This window comes from Doryrhamphus excisus, chromosome 18 (assembly GCF_030265055.1).
Source record: "Doryrhamphus excisus isolate RoL2022-K1 chromosome 18, RoL_Dexc_1.0, whole genome shotgun sequence".
Taxonomy (NCBI): Eukaryota; Metazoa; Chordata; class Actinopteri; order Syngnathiformes; family Syngnathidae; genus Doryrhamphus; species Doryrhamphus excisus.
Genome location: NC_080483.1, coordinates 173,771 through 197,345, shown reverse-complemented (window position 1 = coordinate 197,345; position 23,575 = coordinate 173,771). Strand labels below are relative to the sequence as shown.

The following is a 23,575-nucleotide window of genomic DNA, read 5'->3' as shown; positions in this document are numbered from 1 at the left end:
TACAACATTGTTTTCAAGTTCATTTTCAGGGTGTGGCGGGCTACCACGATCAGTTACATGTAACAGAGGGAAACATTGGACATATGCCATAAAACATGTTTATATATGCAGAGAAACATTGAATATACGCGATAAAACATGATGTTTAGATATGTAGGGAAACATTGGACATAAGTGATAAAACATTAGGTTTAGATATGTAGGGAAACATTGGACATAAGTGATAAAACATTAGGTTTAGATATGTAGGGAAACATTGGACATAAGTGATAAAACATTACGTTTAGATATGTAGGGAAACAAACATTGGACATAAGCAGGATATCGGTATGTATGCTAGCACATCGTCTGACCACACCCATAGGGGCCACCATAAATATTATGTATTTATCACAGCAGTGCATCCTACTGAGAGCTGTTTGCCACAGTCATGGATTATTTGGCTGCATGACAGGGACTCTATATGAATATGAATATGAATATGAAAAACAGCTCTCAGTTAGATCTCATGAGATGTGCTTTCAAACACCCTGAATGTTCCCCTTTAGCATACGCTAGGACGTATGCTAAGCTAGCCCTGCAGGGCCCGGTCCAGGATGTGCTCATCCTCCACAGGAAAAGGCAAGGTGACCCACAGCTTTCCATCCTCCTCCATGGTGCGCTGGATGGTCTGGTAGGCGTTGGCGTTTCCGCACCAGCAGCGGCGTGCCACCTGCCGCACACAGACATGAGCGTTGGTCGGCCACCGCCGCCTTACGCCCTCCGCTTACCCCGTTGGAGACGTCCCAGCTGAGCATCAGGGAGGCTCGCTTTGCCGCCTCCTCGCTGCCGTCCAGCAGCAGGCCGAAGCCTCCGTTCATCACCTCGCCCCTGCGGATGGAGCGTCAAGTCACGCCGCAGCGGTCAAGTCACGCCGCAGCGGTCAAGTCACGCCGCAGCAGCGCGCGGGTGTGGGATGCTGATGGAGGACGGGCCTTACCAGCCGACGCCGCCGCCGTTGTGCAGGGCCACCCAGGTGGCGCCCCTGAACGCATCGCCCACAAAGTTCTGAACCGCCATATCTGGAAAACATCGAGACCAAAGAAAGCGACATAAAGTTGTTTTTTGGAAAATTAGGTTGGGAAAAAGTGTACAGTGTACACCAGATGTTCTAGCATACTAGAACATAAAAGTGTACAGTGTACACCAGACATTCTAGCATACTAGAACATAAAAGTGTACAGTGTACACCAGACGTTCTAGCATATTAGAACATAAAAGTGTACAGTGTACCCCAGACGTTCTAGCATACTAGAACATAAAAGTGTACAGCATACACCAGACGTTCTAGCATACTAGAACATAAAAGTGTACAGTGTACACCAGACGTTCTAGCATACTAGAACAAAAGTGTACAGTGTACACCAGACGTTCTAGCATACTAGAACATAAAAGTGTACAGTGTACACCAGACGTTCTAGCATACTAGAACATAAAAGTGTACAGTGTACACCAGACGTTCTAGCATACTAGAACATAAAAGTGTACAGCGTACCCCAGACGTTCTAGCATACTAGAACATAAAAGTGTACAGCATACACCAGACGTTCTAGCATATTAGAACATAAAAGTGTACAGTGTACACCAGATGTTCTAGCATACTAGAACATAAAAGTGTACAGTGTACACCAGACGTTCTAGCATATTAGAACATAAAAGTGTACAGTGTACACCAGACGTTCTAGCATACAAGAACATAAAAGTGTACAGTATACACCAGACGTTCTAGCATACTAGAACATAAAAGTGTACAGTGTACACCAGACGTTCTAGCATACTAGAACATAAAAGTGTACAGTGTACACCAGACGTTCTAGCATACTAGAACATAAAAGTGTACCCCAGACGTTCTAGCATACTAGAACATAAAAGTGTACAGCATACACCAGACGTTCTAGCATATTAGAACATAAAAGTGTACAGTATACACCAGACGTTCTAGCATACTAGAACAAAAGTGTACAGTGTACACCAGACGTTCTAGCATACTAGAACATAAAAGTGTACAGTGTACACCAGACGTTCTAGCATACTAGAACATAAAAGTGTACAGTGTACACCAGACGTTCTAGCATACTAGAACATAAAAGTGTACAGCGTACCCCAGACGTTCTAGCATACTAGAACATAAAAGTGTACAGCATACACCAGACGTTCTAGCATATTAGAACATAAAAGTGTACAGTGTACACCAGATGTTCTAGCATACTAGAACATAAAAGTGTACAGTGTACACCAGACGTTCTAGCATATTAGAACATAAAAGTGTACAGTGTACACCAGACGTTCTAGCATACAAGAACATAAAAGTGTACAGTATACACCAGACGTTCTAGCATACTAGAACACAAAAGTGTACAGTGTACACCAGACGTTCTAGCATACTAGAACACAAAAGTGTACAGTGTACACCAGACGTTCTAGCATACTAGAACATAAAAGTGTACAGTGTACACCAGACGTTCTAGCATACTAGAACATAAAAGTGTACAGCGTACCCCAGACGTTCTAGCATACTAGAACATAAAAGTGTACAGCATACACCAGACGTTCTAGCATATTAGAACATAAAAGTGTACAGCGTACACCAGATGTTCTAGCATACTAGAACATAAAAGTGTACAGCGTACACCAGACGTTCTAGCATATTAGAACATAAAAGTGTACAGTGTACACCAGACGTTCTAGCATACAAGAACATAAAAGTGTACAGTATACACCAGACGTTCTAGCATACTAGAACACAAAAGTGTACAGTGTACACCAGACGTTCTAGCATACTAGAACACAAAAGTGTACAGTGTACACCAGACGTTCTAGCATACTAGAACATAAAAGTGTACAGTGTACACCAGACGTTCTAGCATACTAGAACATAAAAGTGTACAGCGTACCCCAGACGTTCTAGCATACTAGAACATAAAAGTGTACAGCATACACCAGACGTTCTAGCATATTAGAACATAAAAGTGTACAGCGTACACCAGATGTTCTAGCATACTAGAACATAAAAGTGTACAGCGTACACCAGACGTTCTAGCATACTAGAACATAAAAGTGTACAGCGTACACCAGACGTTCTAGCATATTAGAACATAAAAGTGTACAGTGTACACCAGACGTTCTAGCATACAAGAACATAAAAGTGTACAGTATACACCAGACGTTCTAGCATACTAGAACACAAAAGTGTACAGTGTACACCAGACGTTCTAGCATACTAGAACATAAAAGTGTACAGTGTACACCAGACGTTCTAGCATACTAGAACATAAAAGTGTACAGCGTACCCCAGACGTTCTAGCATACTAGAACATAAAAGTGTACAGCATACACCAGACGTTCTAGCATATTAGAACATAAAAGTGTACAGCGTACACCAGATGTTCTAGCATACTAGAACATAAAAGTGTACAGCGTACACCAGACGTTCTAGCATATTAGAACATAAAAGTGTACAGTGTACACCAGACGTTCTAGCATACAAGAACATAAAAGTGTACAGTATACACCAGACGTTCTAGCATACTAGAACACAAAAGTGTACAGTGTACACCAGACGTTCTAGCATACTAGAACACAAAAGTGTACAGTGTACACCAGACGTTCTAGCATACTAGAACATAAAAGTGTACAGTGTACACCAGACGTTCTAGCATACTAGAACATAAAAGTGTACAGTGTACACCAGACGTTCTAGCATATTAGAACACAAAAGTGTACAGCATATTGGAACAAATGTCAAAGTTGCATGGTTTGTGTAGGGAAGAAGTTAGGACACCCCCGGTGAGGAGGTGAAGGAGGAGGCCCACCGGCACAGAAGGCAGATCCGTCGTACACGTTGGAGGTCTCCCTGAAGGGGCTGTCGGTGCCGCTGACGTCATGGTGGTCTCTGCTGATCACCACAGGAGCCTACCACACCAGGGAGGTGAGAACTTGATGCTTGGTGCTTATGCAAGGTGAGGAGGAAGAGGATGTTTCTTACAGAAACTTGTCCATTGGCGACGGCTCGGTTGATGGCCAGAGCGATGGCCACTCTTCCTTTCTGGTCCGAGTAGAGGATTCTGGCCTGGGATCCCACAACCTGCAGCAGGTGGACACACACGCTGATGACCATCCTAGCGGGACACGGTACGGTACGGTACGGTAGGTGCAGACCATTTGGTGCTTCCCAGCCTCCCTGATCCACAGGATGTTGTCATCGTACTGCTGTCTGATTCCATCTGTCACGTTGGCGCTGATGTCCTCCAGGACCGAGGCGGCCAGCTCATCGGTTCGGGCGAGATCCTGGGGATCGCCGGAGGTGCACACCCAGCGGAATGGACCGAAGCCCAAAGAGAAAATGTCCCTGCATGCCGGAGACATGCTCACATCACTGCTGAGTCACTGGCGTTTTCAGCCATGTTGTCTGAGGAATGTGTCTTACGTATGATTCCAAACATTTGCTTATGATCAAACACGCACAATCCCACGCACACCCTAACCCTAACCCATCCATCCATCCTTCCATTCTTCCATCCATCCATCCATCCATCCACCCATGATATGTAACGTACAAACAACGCTGACAACTTCAGCGGCATGTGATGGTGTTTGTAAGCGTCTCACCCCATGATGTGTTGAACGTAAGACGGGTAACGGAATTCTGTGGCTCCTCCGCCAACCTTTTCTACCTGAGCACCTTTGAAAAGCAAGAGCAAAGCCAAGGTAGGTGCATATACGTGTATGTATATTCCATAGTACATATATGTTGATATACTATATATCATGATGAACGTCGTGTTGGCTACCAGCTCTCTGTGCTTCCAGTAGAAAGGCGTTTCCATAGTCCCAAAAGAACATGCCGGCATCCGACAGCTTGTTGATGGCGTTGACGTGTCTTCGCAGGCTGTGGGAGTGAGTGTGACGTGCGTTAGCCTGACAGGAAGTGTGCTGCGATATGAGCGAAGCGTGAACGCCGCCACCTTTCTTGGACCGTGAGGCGGAACAGGCCGGGATCCGTGGACATCAGCCGGTCGGCCTGGCGGAAGCTGAGCTGCACTGGGTAGTAGCCGCCATTGAAGGGGTTGTGAAGGGAGGTCTGGTCTGAGCCCAGATCCACCAGGAGTTCACCCGTCCTCTGGTACTCCAAAAGCAGACGCTCCCTGATCCAGAAAGAGCCAGATATGAACACAACTGGCCAGGTCAAATACTGGACTACGTTAAGCCGGCTATCATTGTAGATGCTTGGCACTCACCACAGGTCCACAATGTTGCCGTGGTAACCCAGACTGAGGGGAGTCTTTGCGCTTCGAGATTCCCTGAAAGACGCCGACATTGAGCATTTTTACCTCTGGGGTGGGGTGGCCTTCTTCTCAAACGCAAACTCCCTTGACATCAGGGCTTCCAACAGCTTTGTTGCTTTAAGCCTTTTTCTCATAATTTGACATGCTTTTATACGCTATTGATGAATTGAGTGAAATGATGTAAGCTTAGTAATAGTAATAATAATAAAAGTAATAATAAAGACTTTTGTGTCAACAAAGCTCCATCAACATTCCAGTTGGAAACACTTGATAGGTTTGATGGGAGGTCACCTTGGAAGACGACCATAAAATCAAAGGTAGGTACTAAAGTAGTACCTAGCCATAGAATGGATGGAGTAGTCACAGTAATAGTAACAATACTACAGTATTCTACACACATACGCCATACTAAGCAGTAGTAAGGTACCTGTAGAGTGACATGCAGTACCATGCCATCCAAGATGGATGACCTGCGTGTTACCTGATGCGTTGAATGCACTCATCCATATCTGCCGTCACCTCCATCAGCCAACCCTGCTGGTGTCTCTTCCTCAGGGGCGCCTCGTCCACCTAACACACACACACACACACACACACACACACACACACACACACACTGTCCACCGTGTCTTGGATGCGCCACCCGAGCGGACCCGACTCACCTCCGCAATCACGCCGATGCAGCCGGCGATGACGGCGGCTTTCGCCTGAGCGCCGCTCATGCCCCCCAGACCGGAGGTGACAAAGACCCGCCCCCTCAGGTCACCAGAACCCAGGTATCTCCGACCGGCGTTCAGCACCGTCAGCTGCACGGGAAATTAAACACGGCCATCTTTTAAAACAACAAACGACCACAAGGACTAAAATCTTCATCATCGTCATCAAGAAGGACTTCATATCGCTGTCAAAGACATTCAACTCGCATAATTCATAACAGCATCTTTTCATGAAGAACATGTCTTTTCTGGATGATATGATGTATGATATATGATGTACGATATATGATATATATATATGTTTCGTAATATTGATACTTAAAAATAACCTTCAATTATCATTGAAATATTTATATATATATTATAACACATAACACATGTATATATTATAATATATGGATATATATTTTTTCTTTTTGTAAGGATACCATGATAAAATCAATACAGTGGTCCTCAAAGAATGAATATCATGTCATATCATGCTCATATCATGATGATATGAATTCATTGGCAATTTGAATGGATGTGAATCATGTAGAATGATTATTTTCCTTTCCATTGGATGCATAGTGTTATTATTATGAAGATATATGGTGTACCAAGTATGGTGAATATGACGGCGTAGCATGTGTTATGAATATGAATATGATGAGTTATGGTACCATAGTGCCATGAACAATCCCTTGAGGTCCAATGTAGCAGTAGCTTCCTGCAGTCATTTGGCCGTACCTGCAAAGAAAGATGCAAAATGCAGACGGTATTGATTGACAGATTGGTGGATTGATGGATGATGGATTCCTGATGAGGGTGATGGCTGGAAGCTAGGATGCTAGTCAGTCTACTGATGATGGTGTACTTGCATTGACACGCCCAAAGCAAACATGCGCTCATACTGCTCCCTGGAGGAGTAGTTGGGAATAACCTGTGGGAAGCGGAGCAAAGGAAAGAGGGGTGAGGTGACGGGGAGGAAAGAACCAGACCCAGAAGCCTTGGCTGAGCTACCATGCCGTTGGTGATGATGGCGCGGGGCGAGGAAGGCAGGCTGGGGAAGAGACCCATGGGGTGACCGCTGTACATGACCAAGGTCTGCTCCTCAGTCATCTCGCTCAGGTAACGCATCACCAGGCGGAACTGCAACACAAACACCTCAGCTACCTCCACACGTCTACAGTTCTACAGGTCTACAGTTCTACAGATCTACAGTTCTACAGGTCTACACCTCTACAGGTCGACACCTCTTACAGGTCGACACCTCTTACAGGTCGACACCTCTACAGGTCTACAGTTCTACAGGTCTACACCTCTACAGTTCTACACCTCTACAGGTCTACACCTCTACAGGTCTACACCTCTACAGGTCTACACCTCTACAGGTCTACACCTCTACAGTTCTACACCTCTACAGTTCTACACCTCTACAGGTCTACAGGTCGACACCTCTACAGGTCGACACCTCTACAGGTCGACACCTCTACAGGTCTACAGGTCTACAGGTCGACACCTCTACAGGTCGACACCTCTACAGGTCGACACCTCTACAGGTCGACACCTCTACAGGTCTACACCTCTACAGGTCTACACCTCTACAGGTCTACACCTCTGCAGGTCGACACCTCTACAGGTCTACACCTCTACAGGTCTACACCTCTGCAGGTCGACACCTCTACAGGTCGACACCTCTACAGGTCGACACCTCTACAGGTCGACACCTCTACAGGTCTACACCTCTGCAGGTCGACACCTCTGCAGGTCGACACCTCTACAGGTCTACAGGTCTACAGGTCGACACCTCTACAGGTCTACACCTCTACAGGTCTACACCTCTGCAGGTCTACACCTCTGCAGGTCGACACCTCTACAGGTCTACACCTCTACAGGTCTACACCTCTGCAGGTCGACACCTCTACAGGTCGACACCTCTACAGGTCGACACCTCTACAGGTCTACACCTCTGCAGGTCGACACCTCTGCAGGTCGACACCTCTACAGGTCTACAGGTCTACAGGTCGACACCTCTACAGGTCTACACCTCTGCAGGTCGACACCTCTACAGGTCTACACCTCTACAGGTCTACAGGTCTACAGGTCGACACCTCTACAGGTCTACACCTCTACAGGTCTACACCTCTGCAGGTCGACACCTCTACAGGTCTACAGGTCTACAGGTCGACACCTCTGCAGGTCGACACCTCTACAGGTCTACACCTCTACAGGTCTACACCTCTACAGGTCGACACCTCTGCAGGTCGACACCTCTGCAGGTCGACACCTCTACAGGTCTACAGTTCTACAGGTCTACACCTCTACAGGTCTACACCTCTACAGGTCTACACCTCTACAGGTCTACACCTCTACAGGTCTACACCTCTGCAGGTCGACACCTCTGCAGGTCGACACCTCTGCAGGTCGACACCTCTACAGGTCTACAGTTCTACAGGTCGACACCTCTACAGGTCTACACCTCTACAGGTCGACACCTCTACAGGTCTACACCTCTACAGGTCGACACCTCTACAGGTCTACAGGTCTACAGGTCGACACCTCTACAGGTCGACACCTCTACAGGTCTACACCTCTACAGGTCGACACCTCTACAGGTCGACACCTCTACAGGTCTACAAGTCTACACCTCTACAGGTCTACAGTTCTACAAGTCTACACCTCTACAGGTCTTCACCTCTACAGGTCTACACCTCTACAGGTCTACACGCACCGCTTTGGAAGATAACATATTTTTTCTTTCATATTTCAACTTTATACTCCTAATTCATTTCCTATTATCAATACATTATTGTCAAATGATGACCCCTCCCCCATATGACAACTTTCTTCTCCTGATATTATGACGTTATTCTGCTTTCATAATGCTTTGCTTCCCATAATAGAAGTTTAGAAAATAACATCCTTTCTCTTTAAGATTTCAAAATTCATGCTCTTGATTTTTCTTCAGAATATCAGGATTTATTCTTGTAAAATCATAACGAGCTTTTTCCATCATCATAAACAGAAAAAATCACATCTTGTTTTTAATATTTCAACTTTATGCTTGTAAAATTCTCTTTTTTTTTGATTATTCTCATAAAAGGACAGATTTTTCCCCTGTAGGATGGCTCTATTTCTTGGAATATTATGACCTTATTTTGCTAATATACATTTTTTGCAGCGGTGAGGTTCCAATAAAATGTATCGGAGGCCGACCAGCTCTTGTGTGTAGGTGTACCTAATGTTGTGTCCTGTCAGGGTACATCATCATCATCATCATCAACAAAGAAAGGTCTTACCTGGGCCCAGTTACTGAACACCTGCCCATTTCCTCCATATGTCACCAGCTCCTGGGGGAACTAACACACACAGCCAGGCCACTTAGTCTATACGTGCCGCATACATCCTGTATACGTGCCGCATACATCCTGTATACGTGCCGCATACATCCTGTATACATGGCGCATACATCCTGTTTATACGCCGCATACATCCTGTTTATACGCCGCATACATCCTGTTTATACAGTATTACTTAGTCTAGTGCTGGTGGAAGCTGACCTGGGCCACAGCCGGGTCCAGGTTGTTCATGATCATGAGCATGATGGCGGCGGCTTGGCGTGTGCGGCACGGGTACTCGTGTAGGGGGTACGCTCTGAGGAAGAGGGTGTATGGACAAAATATTAGGAACACCTCAGTATAGGACGGCAGAACCTCTGTGAAGTGGCGTGGAAGCCCCGTCAGCCAGCCCGTCAGCCAGTGAAGCGGCGTGGTCACCTCATGCGTAGCGTGGGACAGAAGCGGTACATGTAGATGTGGCCATACTGCCGCAGTTCTACTGCAAACTCTGGTGCCAGGGTTGCATGGTGGGCCGGGGGGAAGTAGCGCAGGGCGTTCCTTAGTGCCAGCTACAGGGAACACATGGAAAAAACACATGCATTACTGCTCTAGAATACGTTGCAAGTAGAATATGGAAGTCAGGCTGAGAAAGCAATTCCAGGTTTTAGAGTCCATGTGTTGGTTGGAGTACCGACCACCTTTACAGTGTTCTTTCTTTGGAACATTTCCACATGTGATCACATACTGCATTTGGGCTTTTTATTAGCTGTAAGCCAGTGGGTGTCCAGAGTGTGGCCTGGAGGCCGTTTGTGGCCCGGGTCTTGTTTTTTGTGTGTTTTATCCCCCCCCGTGTCGGGGTGCACTCCTCTTAAAGTGAATGTTCGTCCACAAGGGATCTCGGGAAGTCAACGTAGGCCGGTAAAGTCACAGGCAGGAAAAAAAAGGAGCGCTTGATTTGCTCAGCGTGCACAGTACCACTAATCTCGCCTCATTGGAGTGTTTTTTTAAAAAGATGGATTTTATTGGTATGATTTCATAATTCCGTCATATTGAGGTGACAATAAACAATGATGCACCACTAATATTTGTAATTGTAGAGGTAATTCGGTATGGTATTTGACTTTGATACTGTGATGTTTGCGGTGATGTTTGTATTCCTGTGAGGATGAATCAGGGTGCATGAGTAGATGTTTGCCGTCCAACGTCTCCGTTGATGATTAACTAAAGATGATGTTGCATGTTGGCAGGGAAGGGAGGACGTTAGAGAAGAATCAATATTCAGTGCGGCACTCGTCAACAATGATGATGCAACCGTACTACGGGTTTGCCCATCTGCCGATCACAGGCCGCTGCTGCTAGGAAATCAGAGATTTTACTTTGAAATGCTTTGTATCTGAAATGTTATTATATTAATATTTTCCACGAGCAGTGAAGGCCACGGTGGCATTCCTTGCTTTTCATCTGCGGCCTACTCACCTGCTCCTCTTGAGCTGTGAGGTTTGGCGTGCGGACGGGCGCATGGGGCAGGCCAGGGTCTCGAGCTCGGCTCGGGGGCAAAGGGTCCAGAGGTAAACCGCTGCAGATGTCCTTCAGGGTGGACATGGTGCTGAATGTCTGCTCGGCAGCTGCAGGTCACGTTGAAAGGCCGCTGTGGGAGCGCGGCCACGCATTTAAGGCCGCTTGACCGGGTGCTCATCTTTGCCCTCTCTGGGAATCCACCAATGACAGGAAAGCGTGTTTGGTAATTATTGATTGCATATTTTGAAGTGGTTCAGTGGACAAAACCTTTGGACAAGGGAAGAAATATGTATGATTCCTGGTAAACAGGAATCACTCCCTCGCTGCATCACAGATGTATGAATGATGAATGGTTAATGTGTGGTGGTAGACTATGCCCTACTAGTAGTCCAAACGGAAATACAAGTGATATGTAGTATTGTGGTCAGCGGAAGCGTTGCGGCACATGACCTACACTGTATCTCTACTGCCTTGCTCAATACTGACACCTGCTGGATGTTTAAGGACGCGCATTGCTGCCATCAGACATCGGCGTACTTTGTTGGTAGAATGGTACACGTCCCAGTCCACCCGTCATTGCAGGCAACATAGTAACATAGTAGACAGGCTCAACCGACATATGGACTTTATGACTATATCCAACTATATTTAACCCCTTCAGACTCGCATTCTTATACTCCATCCACTCCCACATTAAACTGATATGTCCTATGTTGTATGTGGATTTTCATGTGCACACCAGGATAATAATGACGCAAATCATTCAGACATGATACGCCCCACACGATAAGGCGGATAAAAGCTATCCTCCCATCCTGTGAAAGTCGGACATTTGTGGCTTCTTAAGTTAGTTTAAAAGAATGAATACAATGCTAACTGGCTAGCTTGCTAGCGAGCAGCCGCCTTGGGTCCCTGCAGCGTAGGAGTTGTACAATGGGATGTAAACAAAGTCAATTCATGATAGTAAAGTTGATATTTCATGTCTACGGGGACTAATGCCGTATTTAGAAAGTCACTTGCTCGGGTCTAAAGGACATAAAGGAGGTAAAAGTGTACTGTACAACTAGTCACTTACCTGCCAAAATAACAGATTTTTCCCTAACACATTTACCGCTACCACTTAACATCGATACATGTGTTGTTCTTCCTTCCATCGGCTCCTAAAAGACTCGTGACTTTATTCTTGGAATATTACCATTTTCCGCTCATTTAACAAATTTATTCTCATAATATTTACGCAAATTTGCGACTATTTCTTCCAACCCAGGATTCATTTACAAGCCAGCTAGCAAGCAAGCAAATAATGCTGAGCCGGTAGAGCAGCACGATGGAGATTGATCTACACTACAGCCAATCAGGATGCAGAAAATAATGGGCGGTGCAGACAGAGGAGGGAAGAGAGAGCGAGAGAGAGAGAAAGAGACCCAACTTCCCACAATGCAATTCTTCTTAAAGGTCCAGGCTTGGCCCTAACAGTGTTCATGCTGTAATAATAAAAGTAGAAAAAGTCTCCAAAAAGCCAATCAGTGAAAGGTGAACCACGTTAGAGTGAGGGAACCCTGTATGCTTTTTGGGGGGATTTTTTGCAACAATAACAAAAAATAAAACATCCAAATGGCCCATTCTTCAAACCGCTATTGTACAATAGATAAGTCCAGATGTTGGCCAGTAAAATGATCTAGTGGAAAAAATACTTTATTGCAAACATGTTCCATAAGTTTGTCCCGGAATGTTTTTAAAAGACATTCCAAAGACTGTCTCACACATACAGACCAATCCAACACATTATGGAAAAAACAGATGATCTGTCCAGGTAAAAAAATCTAATCAAATAAGACAATGAAAATAAAGGAATATTAATCATAAAGACAAGTGATTGGATGAATAGAAACACCAGCAGTGAGGTCTCTGGTAATGATTTCTATCCCATCCATCAGCTGACATCATTTCCTGTAAACACCGCATCTTTTCTTCTTCTATGCTGGAAGGCGGCCGATGACAAACGTCCACAGGGTCGCTGGCAGGGAACATGATTGGAATGAACTCCATTCTGTCCCACAGCCGAGGTTCTGGTCTCCACCTTCACTGGAGTGGCAGCTCAATGAGAGTGAAAAATGTATCAAATCTGTCACGGTAGGAAGCGCGAGACCATCCACGCAGTCAATGATCAAGTATGACCAAAATCCTTAAACTCCACCATTCTTCTTAGAAGAAAAATCCTCCCAGGCTTCCGACTTCACTTTGCTCTTTGACAAAAATCTCAAAGTACTGATAGATGATTGTGACGGCCAGCAGGATTCCTGTGCCGGAGCCGATCGCTCCGAGGAAGTCAGCCATGACAGACAGGCCGCCGATACACAACCCGCCAAATGCAGCCGCCGTAGGTATGTACCTAAAAGGGAAGATGGACATGAGCATTGGAACAAGAAGTCTGTTCCCCTGTTCTTTCCAATAAAGATATTTTAGTAGGGTGGAAGTGTGATGTTCCTGCCAGAGGTTACAGTCGTACGTCCACCAATGCTCCAGGCTGTGATGAGGCTATGATTTTACCTGTTGAGTTCGTGCACCATTGAGGTCTCTCTGTGGCCCCTCATCACCATCTGCTGCTCCTTCAGCTGTTTGGCCACCTGGATCATCCAGAACAATCACATATTAAGAAGTCCTTTGTAGTCTGGGTGGGGGGGGATTTGATCTTACATCTTTTGCGGAGGAGCCGGAAACTTCGATCCAGCTTTTGGAGAAGAAGGCGCATGATCCGAGCATGAAGGCAATGTAGATGAGTGCATGGACTGGATCCTCCAGGACTGATCCAAATGACTCAGGTGGGGAGAAGTAGTAACAAAGCCCACCCACGGGGTACGCCCGGGCTGGACCGCCGCTTGTAGCATCCTGCAGACACGAGCATTAACGCTAACGTGTTTTTGGAATGTGGGAGGAAACCGGAGTACCCGGAGAAAACCCACGCATGCACGGGGAGAACATGCAAACTCCACACAGAGATGGCCGAGGGTGGAATCGAACTAGAGTCTCCTAGCTGTGTGTGCTGTTAGTGCGCCTGGAACCACTTATGGCATAATCATGTAGTCATGAGTAACTGTACCAAAAGTAATAAACTTTCCATTTCCCTAGACAATTTGACACCATGGTTTTCCATCATTAGAACACAGAACATTCCGTGACAAGTGACATACATGATGGGAACCGGATACTGATGCCGGAGCAGCAGGCCCATCTGCATTGAAGCATTATGGGAAAATGTAAAAGCTGAGATGTCCCAAGATGTCATTGAGGGTTCTTGTGGGCACTCGGCCTGGGACAATAATACATTAGACTCTCACAAGGAATGAAAACCAATATGTTGCCACGGGCACGTGTGTGTTTTCCTCCAAGCAGGCAGGAAGAGGTTTCACTCTGTGCATTGCTTTCAGCAACTTAGCACGTCTGTTCCATAGAACTACGGCATGAACAGAGTGAGCCCTTTTGGCCAGTCAAGGTTCTCTTTGTGTCAGCGGGTGGAGACGGGGCTGCTAGCATACACACAGTGCAGAAGAGTAACATAGCAGAAATGAAATCAGCAGATTGTGACACCCCCGGTAAAAGCAAAATGAAATGAAGACTTACAGACCAAGTTCCCAGCAGATTGACCAAGAAGTTCCCGCTGAAGCGCGTGGAAAGCATCTGGGAGATGACGTACAAATTGGAAACCAAGGCAGACTGCAGGATGATGGGAATGTTGGAGGTGTAGAAGAGTTTGATGGGGTAGGTGTTGTACTGGCCACGGTAGCGAGCGGACTTGATGGGCAGGTCCACTCTGAATCCCTGAGAGAGGCAATGGGAGGCGCCTCTGTCGTTGAGCAGGACTGTTGACGGACATGTCATCATACTTCACACACAACGACTCACCTGAAAGTATATGACGACAGCAAAAACAAACACAGTGGCGATGAGGTTCATGAGGTTGGGCAGGTTTTGTCTGTAGAAGGCCTCTCTTAGAGCACGCACTTTGTCCGTCCTCGTCGCCAGCAGATGGAAAAGAGCGATGATTGCGCCTTCAAATTCCGTGCCTGCCGGCCAAAATGAGAAGACGACACTTGGATTATTGCGCTGCCGGCGTGATGAGCAACACACAAGACAAACAGTGTTACGGTGCGGATGCCGACCTCTGCCAGTGTTGACAGTGGTAGGGCTGAAAGCCTTCCAGACGATGGTCTCACAGATGTTGGTGGCAATGAAGAGCGAGATGCCAGAGCCCAGACCGTAGCCTTTTTGGAGCAACTCATCCAGGAGCAGCACGATGAGACCGGCCACAAACAGCTGGTGGGGAGACAAACGTGATGGCTGTGTCAGCAGTAGCTGCTTGGCTAATGGCCGATACTGCTTTTGCTTCCTCAACTTATATGAAAAAATGACAATGATAACAAATATTACAGGTCTCAAGTTTACACAAATATTTATTGAAATGTAAACTGAACACAGTAGGATTCAGCTTTCTTAAACACACATTTAAACAGTATTATCAATTTAAAAGGAGAAATATTCATAGTTGAATTTTATCTAGCATCGATGTGATGACTGATCCTCCGCAGTGTGACGTGCACCCCCCCTCCACCACGCCTCCACACACAAACACATCACACTGACACACGTGTTGGTAACAGCTGTACATATTAGCCTCCAACGAGTAGCAAGTCAAGTAAGTAAAGAACGCAAATATCGGCCCGATATATCGGCCGGCCGATGTATCGGTCGATCCTTAGTCAGCAGGGTCAGAAAGTCTGATCATTCTCAATTCCCATCAAAATTCTTACGAGCTGTTTCTGTTAAACAGTTATTTTTAAAGAATATAACAGAAGATGGTGGAAGTGGAAGATTATCCTTACTACCATTTAGGTCAGCACCGCTGCTTCTACGACAGTTTGAGTCCACATAGGAGAGTCAAAGCAGCCAAAGAAAACAATTCCCCGAGTGTGTGTCTACTCCAGCCCATGTGTCTGTGTACCTGGATGATGATGAGCAGACAGATACCAGCTCCCATCTCTGAGGGGTCGCCATACATGCCGGTCATCACGTAAACAATAGCTTGGCCAATGGTGATGATTATTCCAAACACTGAAAGACACTGACAGGCGTGACACCGGCGACATCACTCGTCACCAAAAGAGCGTACGATAGTAGCCTCCGTACATTTCTGCGCTCCGTTGAAGAGGGCTCTGTCTTTGGGCGTGTCCCCAACTTCGATGACTTTAGCCCCAGCAAGCAGCTGCATGATGAGGCCCGAGGTGACGATAGGGGAGATGCCCAGCTCCATCAGGGTACCTGGAAGGAAACAGTCACATTAGAGGAGGACAGTAGTGGAGCAGTTATCATACTTGTCAACTAAAGATGCACTATTTTTTTTCCCAAACTGATACCGATAATGAGAACTTTCTGATCTGACTTTTCATGTCTACTTTTTCAAATGTAGATGTAAATGTAGTTTGTGCACATCTGGAGGTAAGATGGACTGGAAGAAATTAGGATTGGATTGATTAGTCCTGGTCAGATATCATGACATCACTACTACCATCAGGAGAAGCAGTGTCTAGAGGGGGAGGAGCCATCTGCTGTGGCCCAGCAAGGTACACTGTATTCAGACACATGTGCCGAGCGGCCGGTGTGACGCCATAGAGGTGTCTGACAAACCTTTTGCACTTTTCAAACATGATTTAGTCAGCTGATATTGGTACGATGTCATTCCTCTGAATGTCAACATTTGTTTACAAGTGAGCTTGTAAGAGGCAGGAGAAAAAAGGAGCGCTCCATTTGCTCACCCGAACAGTGCAAGTAATCTCAGCCCATTGGAGTGTTTTTTAATTGAAATAATTGCTTATCAGAGTGATTATAATAATTCCCTGATTAATAATTCCCCTATTTCAAACTGTGCACTGGTATTGTATGTTAACATGCAAACAAAGAGGTGATATGATAATATTAGTATTTGATATTAGTATCTACCTCGATTTGAGGCGAGAATGACTCTCATCCAGTAGAAAGGATCTGCAGAGTCTGAGGACATGATGCCAAAGAGGGGGATCTGGAAGAACAGAGATTAAAAATCATCTTCATAGACACATCTCAGTACAACATGAAGCACTTCTACACTACTACAGTCCCCCACTTTGTGTGTGTGTGTGTATATATATATATATATATGCGTGTGTGTGTGTGACACCCACCTGGCAGCAAACCAGGAAGATGAAGAGAGTGATGGCTGTCCATAGAACCTTCTCTTTGAACTGGATCTGAAATCAAGAACCATGACAAGTTGAATGTCACGCAGTCAGGAGTCGTTGGTTGATGCCATACTGACCATACCTTTCTTTCAGGTTTTTGGATTTCTGGCAGAATTGCACAGAAGGGCTTTATCACCTCCAAGAATTTGACTGCAAATGAAGCAAATGACAACATGTCAGTACTTTCCGTGAAACGTGGCCTTAGGAAGAGGGGGCGGGCCCACACTGCTAGAAAGCCAATCAACGCTCAGGCATCCTTCTTTATTCTCCATTCATTTCTTACTGCATCCGTTGTTTACCACACATCGTAACTTGGGTGCTTCCAGCAGTTTGCAGTTTGTGGACAACGAGGCAGAGGAACAATGTTACTAAACATGCACTAAACTCCCCACTGTCAGTGTTTGAATGAGTGGCTGAGTTAGCATAGGTCCAGCTCAGGTCCCAGAGCAGCACAAGGAAATAACACCACAATACATTGTTTTGTCAGACAGAGTAACTTCACTGCCAAATAACAACACCATGCAGGAAAGTAATCCGTTATAAAACATGACACTAGCTAGCTAGCTAGCTTACACGCTAACGATGTATAGGTTCTGCTTTATCGTTTGTTAAATTCAGCTACCAGTAAAAAGCTTTGTGAGCTATGTCCTTAAAATTACAGAAGCAGCGTTGTTGAAGTTCCACAATTAGGAGATACCCACTGCCCATGATGTTCCAAACGTCCACCTGAGCCCTCCTCGGCCAAAGCAACCTGAAGCGCCGTCAAACAGCTGCAGATGCCGGGAGTCAGAGGGAAGCCGGACAGACACGTCACCACTACCCACGTGACACAGCGTCTTAAAGGGCCAGCACACGAACCGAGCACAGTAACGTTGTGTGGATAATCAATGTACATTCATAAGGTAAGCTACAATCCAAAGTACATAAAGGTCATTGTTACATTAAAACGGATTAGAAAGAATGACAGATTTCGTGAATACATCATAAATTTACGAGAAAAAAGCCGGAATAATATTTAAGGTCACATAAGTCCCCCTTTCATAGGCATCTTAGGTGATGCCTGTTACAATGGAGTATTAAAACAATCTGAGATTTAAAAAATAACGTTGTACATTTACAACAATACATAAATTACGTAAATACATACATTTATGAGAAAAAAATGATAAAAATGTAGCTGTAATGCAAAGGGATGTATGTATGTACACATCTATGTATGTATGTACACATCTATGTATGTACACATCTATGTATGTATGTACATATCTATGTATGTATGTACATATCTATGTATGTATGTACACATCTATGTATGTATGTACACATCTATGTATGCATGTACACATCTCTGTATGCATGTACACATCTATGTATGTATGTACATATCTATGTATGTATGTACACATCTATGTATGTATGTACACATCTATGTATGTATGTACACATCTATGTATGTATGTACACATCTATGTATGTATGTACACATCTATGCATGTATGTACACATCTATGTATGTATGTACACATCTATGTATGTATGTACACATCTATGTATATATGTACACATCTATGTATGTATGTACACATCTATGCATATATGTACACATCTATGTATGTATGTACACATCTATGTATGTATGTACACATCTATGTATGTATGTACACATCTATGTATGTATGTACACATCTATGTATATATGTACACATCTATGTATGTATGTACACATCTATGTATGTATGTGCACATCTATGTATGTATGTACACATCTATGTATGTACGTACACATCTGTATATGTATGTACACATCTATGTATGTATGTACACATCTATGTATGTATGTACACATCTATGTATGTATGTACACATCTATGTATGTATGTACACATCTATGTATGTATGTACACATCTATGTATGTATGTACACATTTGGATCCAATGACAAATCATAATCACCCCCATTAAACTCTTGTACACCTCCAGTCAGCCCATACAGTATCTAAGCAGTATATAAGCAGACCAAAAGGCCTTTAGATGGACTTAGCTATTTCTTGACTTTACAGCAACACATGCAGACAGCTAGTAGAGGGCAGCAGAGGAGTAAATATATTTGACCAAAGCCAGCGTGATACTCACCAGCCACAATAACGATACAAACGATACAAAAGTTCAATAATGTTATGTTTTTAATAGTTTTAAACAGCATGTTCAGTATCTCTATAGATCTATCAGGTTGTTGCTGGAATTGTCTGCCCCCCAATGACACGGGAGGATGTCCACCTGGTGCTCAGGTATTCAATATTCCCCTTCCGTCTGGGAGTCGGTCACCAGCAATGTCCATACAACACATGATTGACAGTTCATGCAAAGCCACAATGACATGGCCTCAAGTGAGTCTCTGTGACGTTTCACACAACGAGGGACGAGGGCCACGATACTTCCTGCCATGAGGTGACATGAGGTGACAGATGGTAGAAGAAGTCGGTGTCTGAAGGGTAGCAACATTAGAAGACGGGTGAGCGAGGTCACTACTCCACAAATCCCAGCTCTGCGAGTCGCTCGGTACATTTCCGTGCAACAAACGTGCCAAGGTGCTGAAAGCAACAGAAAGCTTTCTAGATCTTCCAGACTCTGCACCTATTCCAGCTGTACTTCCTTCATCCAGATAAGAAATGAATAAAGCCTTTGGGGAGCGACTGGAAAAGTGGTTGGGAGTTACTGGCAGCTCATGATCTACTGGTTGGAGACCCCTGGATTAGCGTGTATGAACTCAGAGTGGTAACGCAGGTCTACGGGTATTGAGGGCACATAATCATGATTGTTGGTGTCAATTAGGTCATGAAACGTTTTTTGTGGGGCTTGGGTAGAAAGGCTACTAGCAACTCCAGACATCAGTGAGCTTGTCCTTTGCAAGATGCTCCCTGCATGCACACTCTATAATGCTACACAGACAGCGCTTACTTACACTACAGAAACACGGTTAGGGCGCTGACCAATGGAATTCTTACTTCCTGCTTGCACTTCTGACCAAGTAGTGTTGGAAAGGCGTCTGGCTTCAGCAACAGTATGGAGGACAGTCCAGCTTCGCCCATGTTCACAAAACTCCTATTTTTCTCTTGCTGGTCAGGAATCTGCAACTCCAAGCTCCAGGCTCCAAGATTTTAGCCAAGTTGTGTTATCATGGACTCATATTTACATTTATACATTTCTTTGATGATCTGAAACATTGACGTGGGACAAACATACAAAACTGACAATCTTTGACACCATATTGTGTACTTTCTATGTTTATAGGAGGTAGATGTTTGGGAGGAACCTCCATCCATGACATACCCACATGTTAGCCAAGGGCTCATCCAGATTATTCCAGACTACAAATGCTATCACTCGTAGCCGTCCTGGCTTGTCTTTGCCTGCTCGGGTTATTTTTAGCTCCCTGTCATAGACTTGCCAGTGCTGCAGGACAAATCAGCATGCATGTCCTGCCATGCCATCAGCATGCATCACCCCCCCCCCCCCCCCCCCCCCCACACGAGGCAGGCTTTTCTGGGGCTTCTTCTGTAACACACACCCATGACACACATCACCACAGCAGGCCTTCACACGCACGAGCACCTGTGCCAGTCTTACACCTGAGCAGGTCGGCCAACAACCGCTGGGGAAGGTCACCCAGACTTTTTGGAACATCACACGTGGGGGAATAGAGACACACTAGAACATCACACGCAGGGAATAGAGACATATTGGAACATCACACACAGGGAATAGAGACACATTGGAACATGAGAACATCACACACAGGGGAATAGAGACACATTGGAACATGAGAACATCACACACAGGGAATAGAGACACATTGGAACATTAGAACATCACACACAGGGGAATAGAGACACATGAGAACATCCCACGCAGGTTGTCATGACTGCACGTATCTTTCTTCATGACATTGTGTTACACGGTCTGCTCTTTAGAACTAGGTCACAATACTATGAAACATTCATAGAGGTACTATATATTATATTTCATCTCAGTTATTCTGTCATGCCCCCAAGGGGACATAAATGTTTGTGCCCCTCCCCCAATTGAAATAGTATTAAAAAACTATGGATGGATGTGTCCTGTACAGTCTGAACTGGGAACTGAAACCAGGTGAAATGCAGCAAAATGGAAATCTGGGTACGATAAGTGTGTACATGTTTAGTGCCCCCTGCCTTCATAATCCCCTTCTGACTGGGCCCCCTCTTGCTTGTATTTCCATGTTTAGTGTCAAAATAGGCATAGTCTACCACAAAACAGCCATCACTGATTCATTGGCGATATTGCGAGCGACGCCTGTACAAGTAAAGGTGTGCTGTGTTGTGGTGTGTTGTGCTGTGTTGTGCTGTGTTGTGCTGTGTTGTGTTGTGAGACACTGAGAGCACAGCAGTTACCCAACCGTGGGAAAAGGGCCAAGTACAGCAAGTTCAGGTTCACCCAATCAGCTTGCAGCACTCACCACCTGATTTACGTTGATATCTGATCCATCTGTTCCCACACTTTCATAGTGCAGTGGAAGATTGCATAACACAGCGCCACACTCTTTGGACCCCCCCAAATGAGAGCCCTGACCCCCCCCGTCATGGACCACACCACGATGACCATCAGCTGTTTTACCTTGACCTTTGGGGGACTTCCTACATCGTCCTTCCATTTCCACACCCTTTGGGGAGAATGACTCGGTGTCCCAACACTTTTGTCTGTATGACATGTCAGTGCTTCACTTCTTCTATGGAAGCCAGGAAGCCAGCAGCGCAGGTTCTTTATTCCACAAAGGTACATGGTAACAAAGCTCTTTCCACAACCTTTGAACTGTGATGGCCGGCACACAAAGCCATGATTGTACAAACACACACTCGTGTACTTTGATCTTTGATACTTGTACTTGTACTTTGATACTTTGATCTGTACAAAGGTGTTCATGTCATATTATCCAAAAATATACACAGTGGTGTGAACAAGTGTTTGCCCCATTCCTGGTTTCTTTGCATGTTTGTCACACTGTGTGAGATCGTCATAGAAATGTAATTAGTCCATGACAACACAACTGAACATGCCATTTCTATAGCTTTGGGACTCCAGCCAAGCACAGTGAGAGCCATTATCCACAAATGGTGAAAACTGTTTCCAACCACTGTATACTGTATGATATGATATGAGAGGAGCGATTAGCTGTGTCTAGTTTGTACACGACTTTTTCAATGATGCAGTTTATATTTGCATTGGTAGTTGGAGGGGGGGGGGGGGTCTGCTACACAAGCTATTTTCACAGTAAATATGTTGTCGGCCCATTTAGGTGAAAATGTTGTCATAACTGTAGTTCCCTCTGAGATATTACTGTAATCACCAAGTCACTTACGTCACAGCTCACACCTTCCAGCGCTATTCAGGTCAGCCTGGCCGGCTTCACTCGTTCCTCAGCGTCTTACATAACGGCCAAGATCCACTCGGATCGCAGTCAAGGTCATCCGTCAGCTGGCACGCTCCACGTGTGGAGATGAAGCAACATGCAAATACAGCCGGATGCATTCTGGCTAGTGATTGTCTTCTGGGGGGGGGGGGGGGGGGGGGGGACTCATTCACTGACTGGGATTTGAAATGTATTTACATTTGATGTATTTATACGGGCCTACTTTTGGACTTCAGCACTGACAACATGCTTGTTTGTATTGACAATCATTCAATCATTCCTCATCACAAAACATAGAAAACACAGGAAACTGCAAAACGCAAGAAAAATACTCACCTTTGAAGCTTCCCGCAAAAATGGTGTGTTTTCATTTATTCCACCCACATGCCACCTCCAGTCACGCCCACTCCATTGTGGTTGGTCACACCCCAAGTGCTCCCAAGGACTTCCGGTGTTGTGCTGCTCCATAATAAAGGCTGATGTATCTTTTTAAAGTGTGAGATTTTAACATCCAGCCATACGTGAGAGACCGGACAGTCCCAAGTGTCTCAAGAATAGAGGTTACTTCAAGATGTCTCTCAGTGCTTTAGCTTTAGCATTTTAGCGTTAGGTTTTCTACAGCATGGGTAACGTCTAATGTGGTCAGGGCAGGTTTTTGTGGGACTACCAGTGGTTAAAAAGTCAGACAGAGCCACTGATTGTGGTGGGAAAAGGCTATTAGCACCCCCACCCCCCCTTTTGAGCCATCCAGAGACAGCTACTTCCCCCTAGCCATCAGACTGCTCAGTGCCAAATAAGCCCCTCTACCTGCCCATACCAAAACTTTTCATTATTATTAGTTATTCTAAATTATTTGTGCAATTTACTGTTTACGCTGTACATTGTTTTTCATATCTGATGACATCTATTTATTCTCCACATTATTATTATTTATTATTATATGGGAGCCAAGCAACGACATTTCGTTGGCAATTTCACT

The 23,575-nt window shown here is 45.2% G+C and overlaps 2 protein-coding genes across 3 annotated transcripts; both read right to left on the bottom strand.

Annotated features, from left to right (window-relative positions):
• Positions 1 to 7: 7 nt before the first annotated feature.
• Positions 8 to 12,157, bottom strand: uroc1 (urocanate hydratase 1). The gene is made up of 20 exons (XM_058055287.1): positions 11,954 to 12,157; positions 10,837 to 11,067; positions 9,799 to 9,929; positions 9,583 to 9,676; positions 9,322 to 9,381; positions 7,043 to 7,171; positions 6,901 to 6,962; positions 6,703 to 6,769; positions 5,987 to 6,130; positions 5,806 to 5,894; positions 5,277 to 5,339; positions 5,004 to 5,183; positions 4,830 to 4,927; positions 4,648 to 4,720; positions 4,198 to 4,387; positions 4,025 to 4,123; positions 3,852 to 3,951; positions 980 to 1,061; positions 771 to 870; positions 8 to 712 (listed from the first exon to the last, which is right to left on the bottom strand). The coding sequence occupies exons 2-20, from the start codon at positions 10,960 to 10,962 to the stop codon at positions 572 to 574; spliced, it is 2,028 nt and encodes a 675-aa protein (XP_057911270.1). The 5' UTR covers positions 10,963 to 11,067; positions 11,954 to 12,157; the 3' UTR covers positions 8 to 571.
• Positions 12,158 to 12,562: 405 nt separating this feature from the next.
• LOC131106534 (protein transport protein Sec61 subunit alpha-like 1) lies at positions 12,563 to 22,627 on the bottom strand. Of its 2 annotated transcripts, none has more exons than XM_058055705.1 (12): positions 21,804 to 22,627; positions 17,233 to 17,300; positions 17,094 to 17,159; positions 16,873 to 16,951; positions 16,063 to 16,194; positions 15,878 to 15,987; positions 15,039 to 15,192; positions 14,782 to 14,942; positions 14,500 to 14,697; positions 13,576 to 13,767; positions 13,429 to 13,505; positions 12,563 to 13,270 (listed from the first exon to the last, which is right to left on the bottom strand). In XM_058055705.1, exons 1-12 carry the CDS (start codon positions 21,895 to 21,897, stop codon positions 13,084 to 13,086), a joined length of 1,518 nt encoding a protein of 505 aa, XP_057911688.1. In that variant the 5' UTR covers positions 21,898 to 22,627; the 3' UTR covers positions 12,563 to 13,083. The 2 variants fall into 2 exon arrangements, with proteins under 2 accessions (XP_057911688.1, XP_057911689.1); XM_058055706.1 differs by lacking the exon at positions 21,804 to 22,627 and adding an exon at positions 17,852 to 17,959.
• Between the last annotated feature and the right edge of the window lie 948 nt (positions 22,628 to 23,575).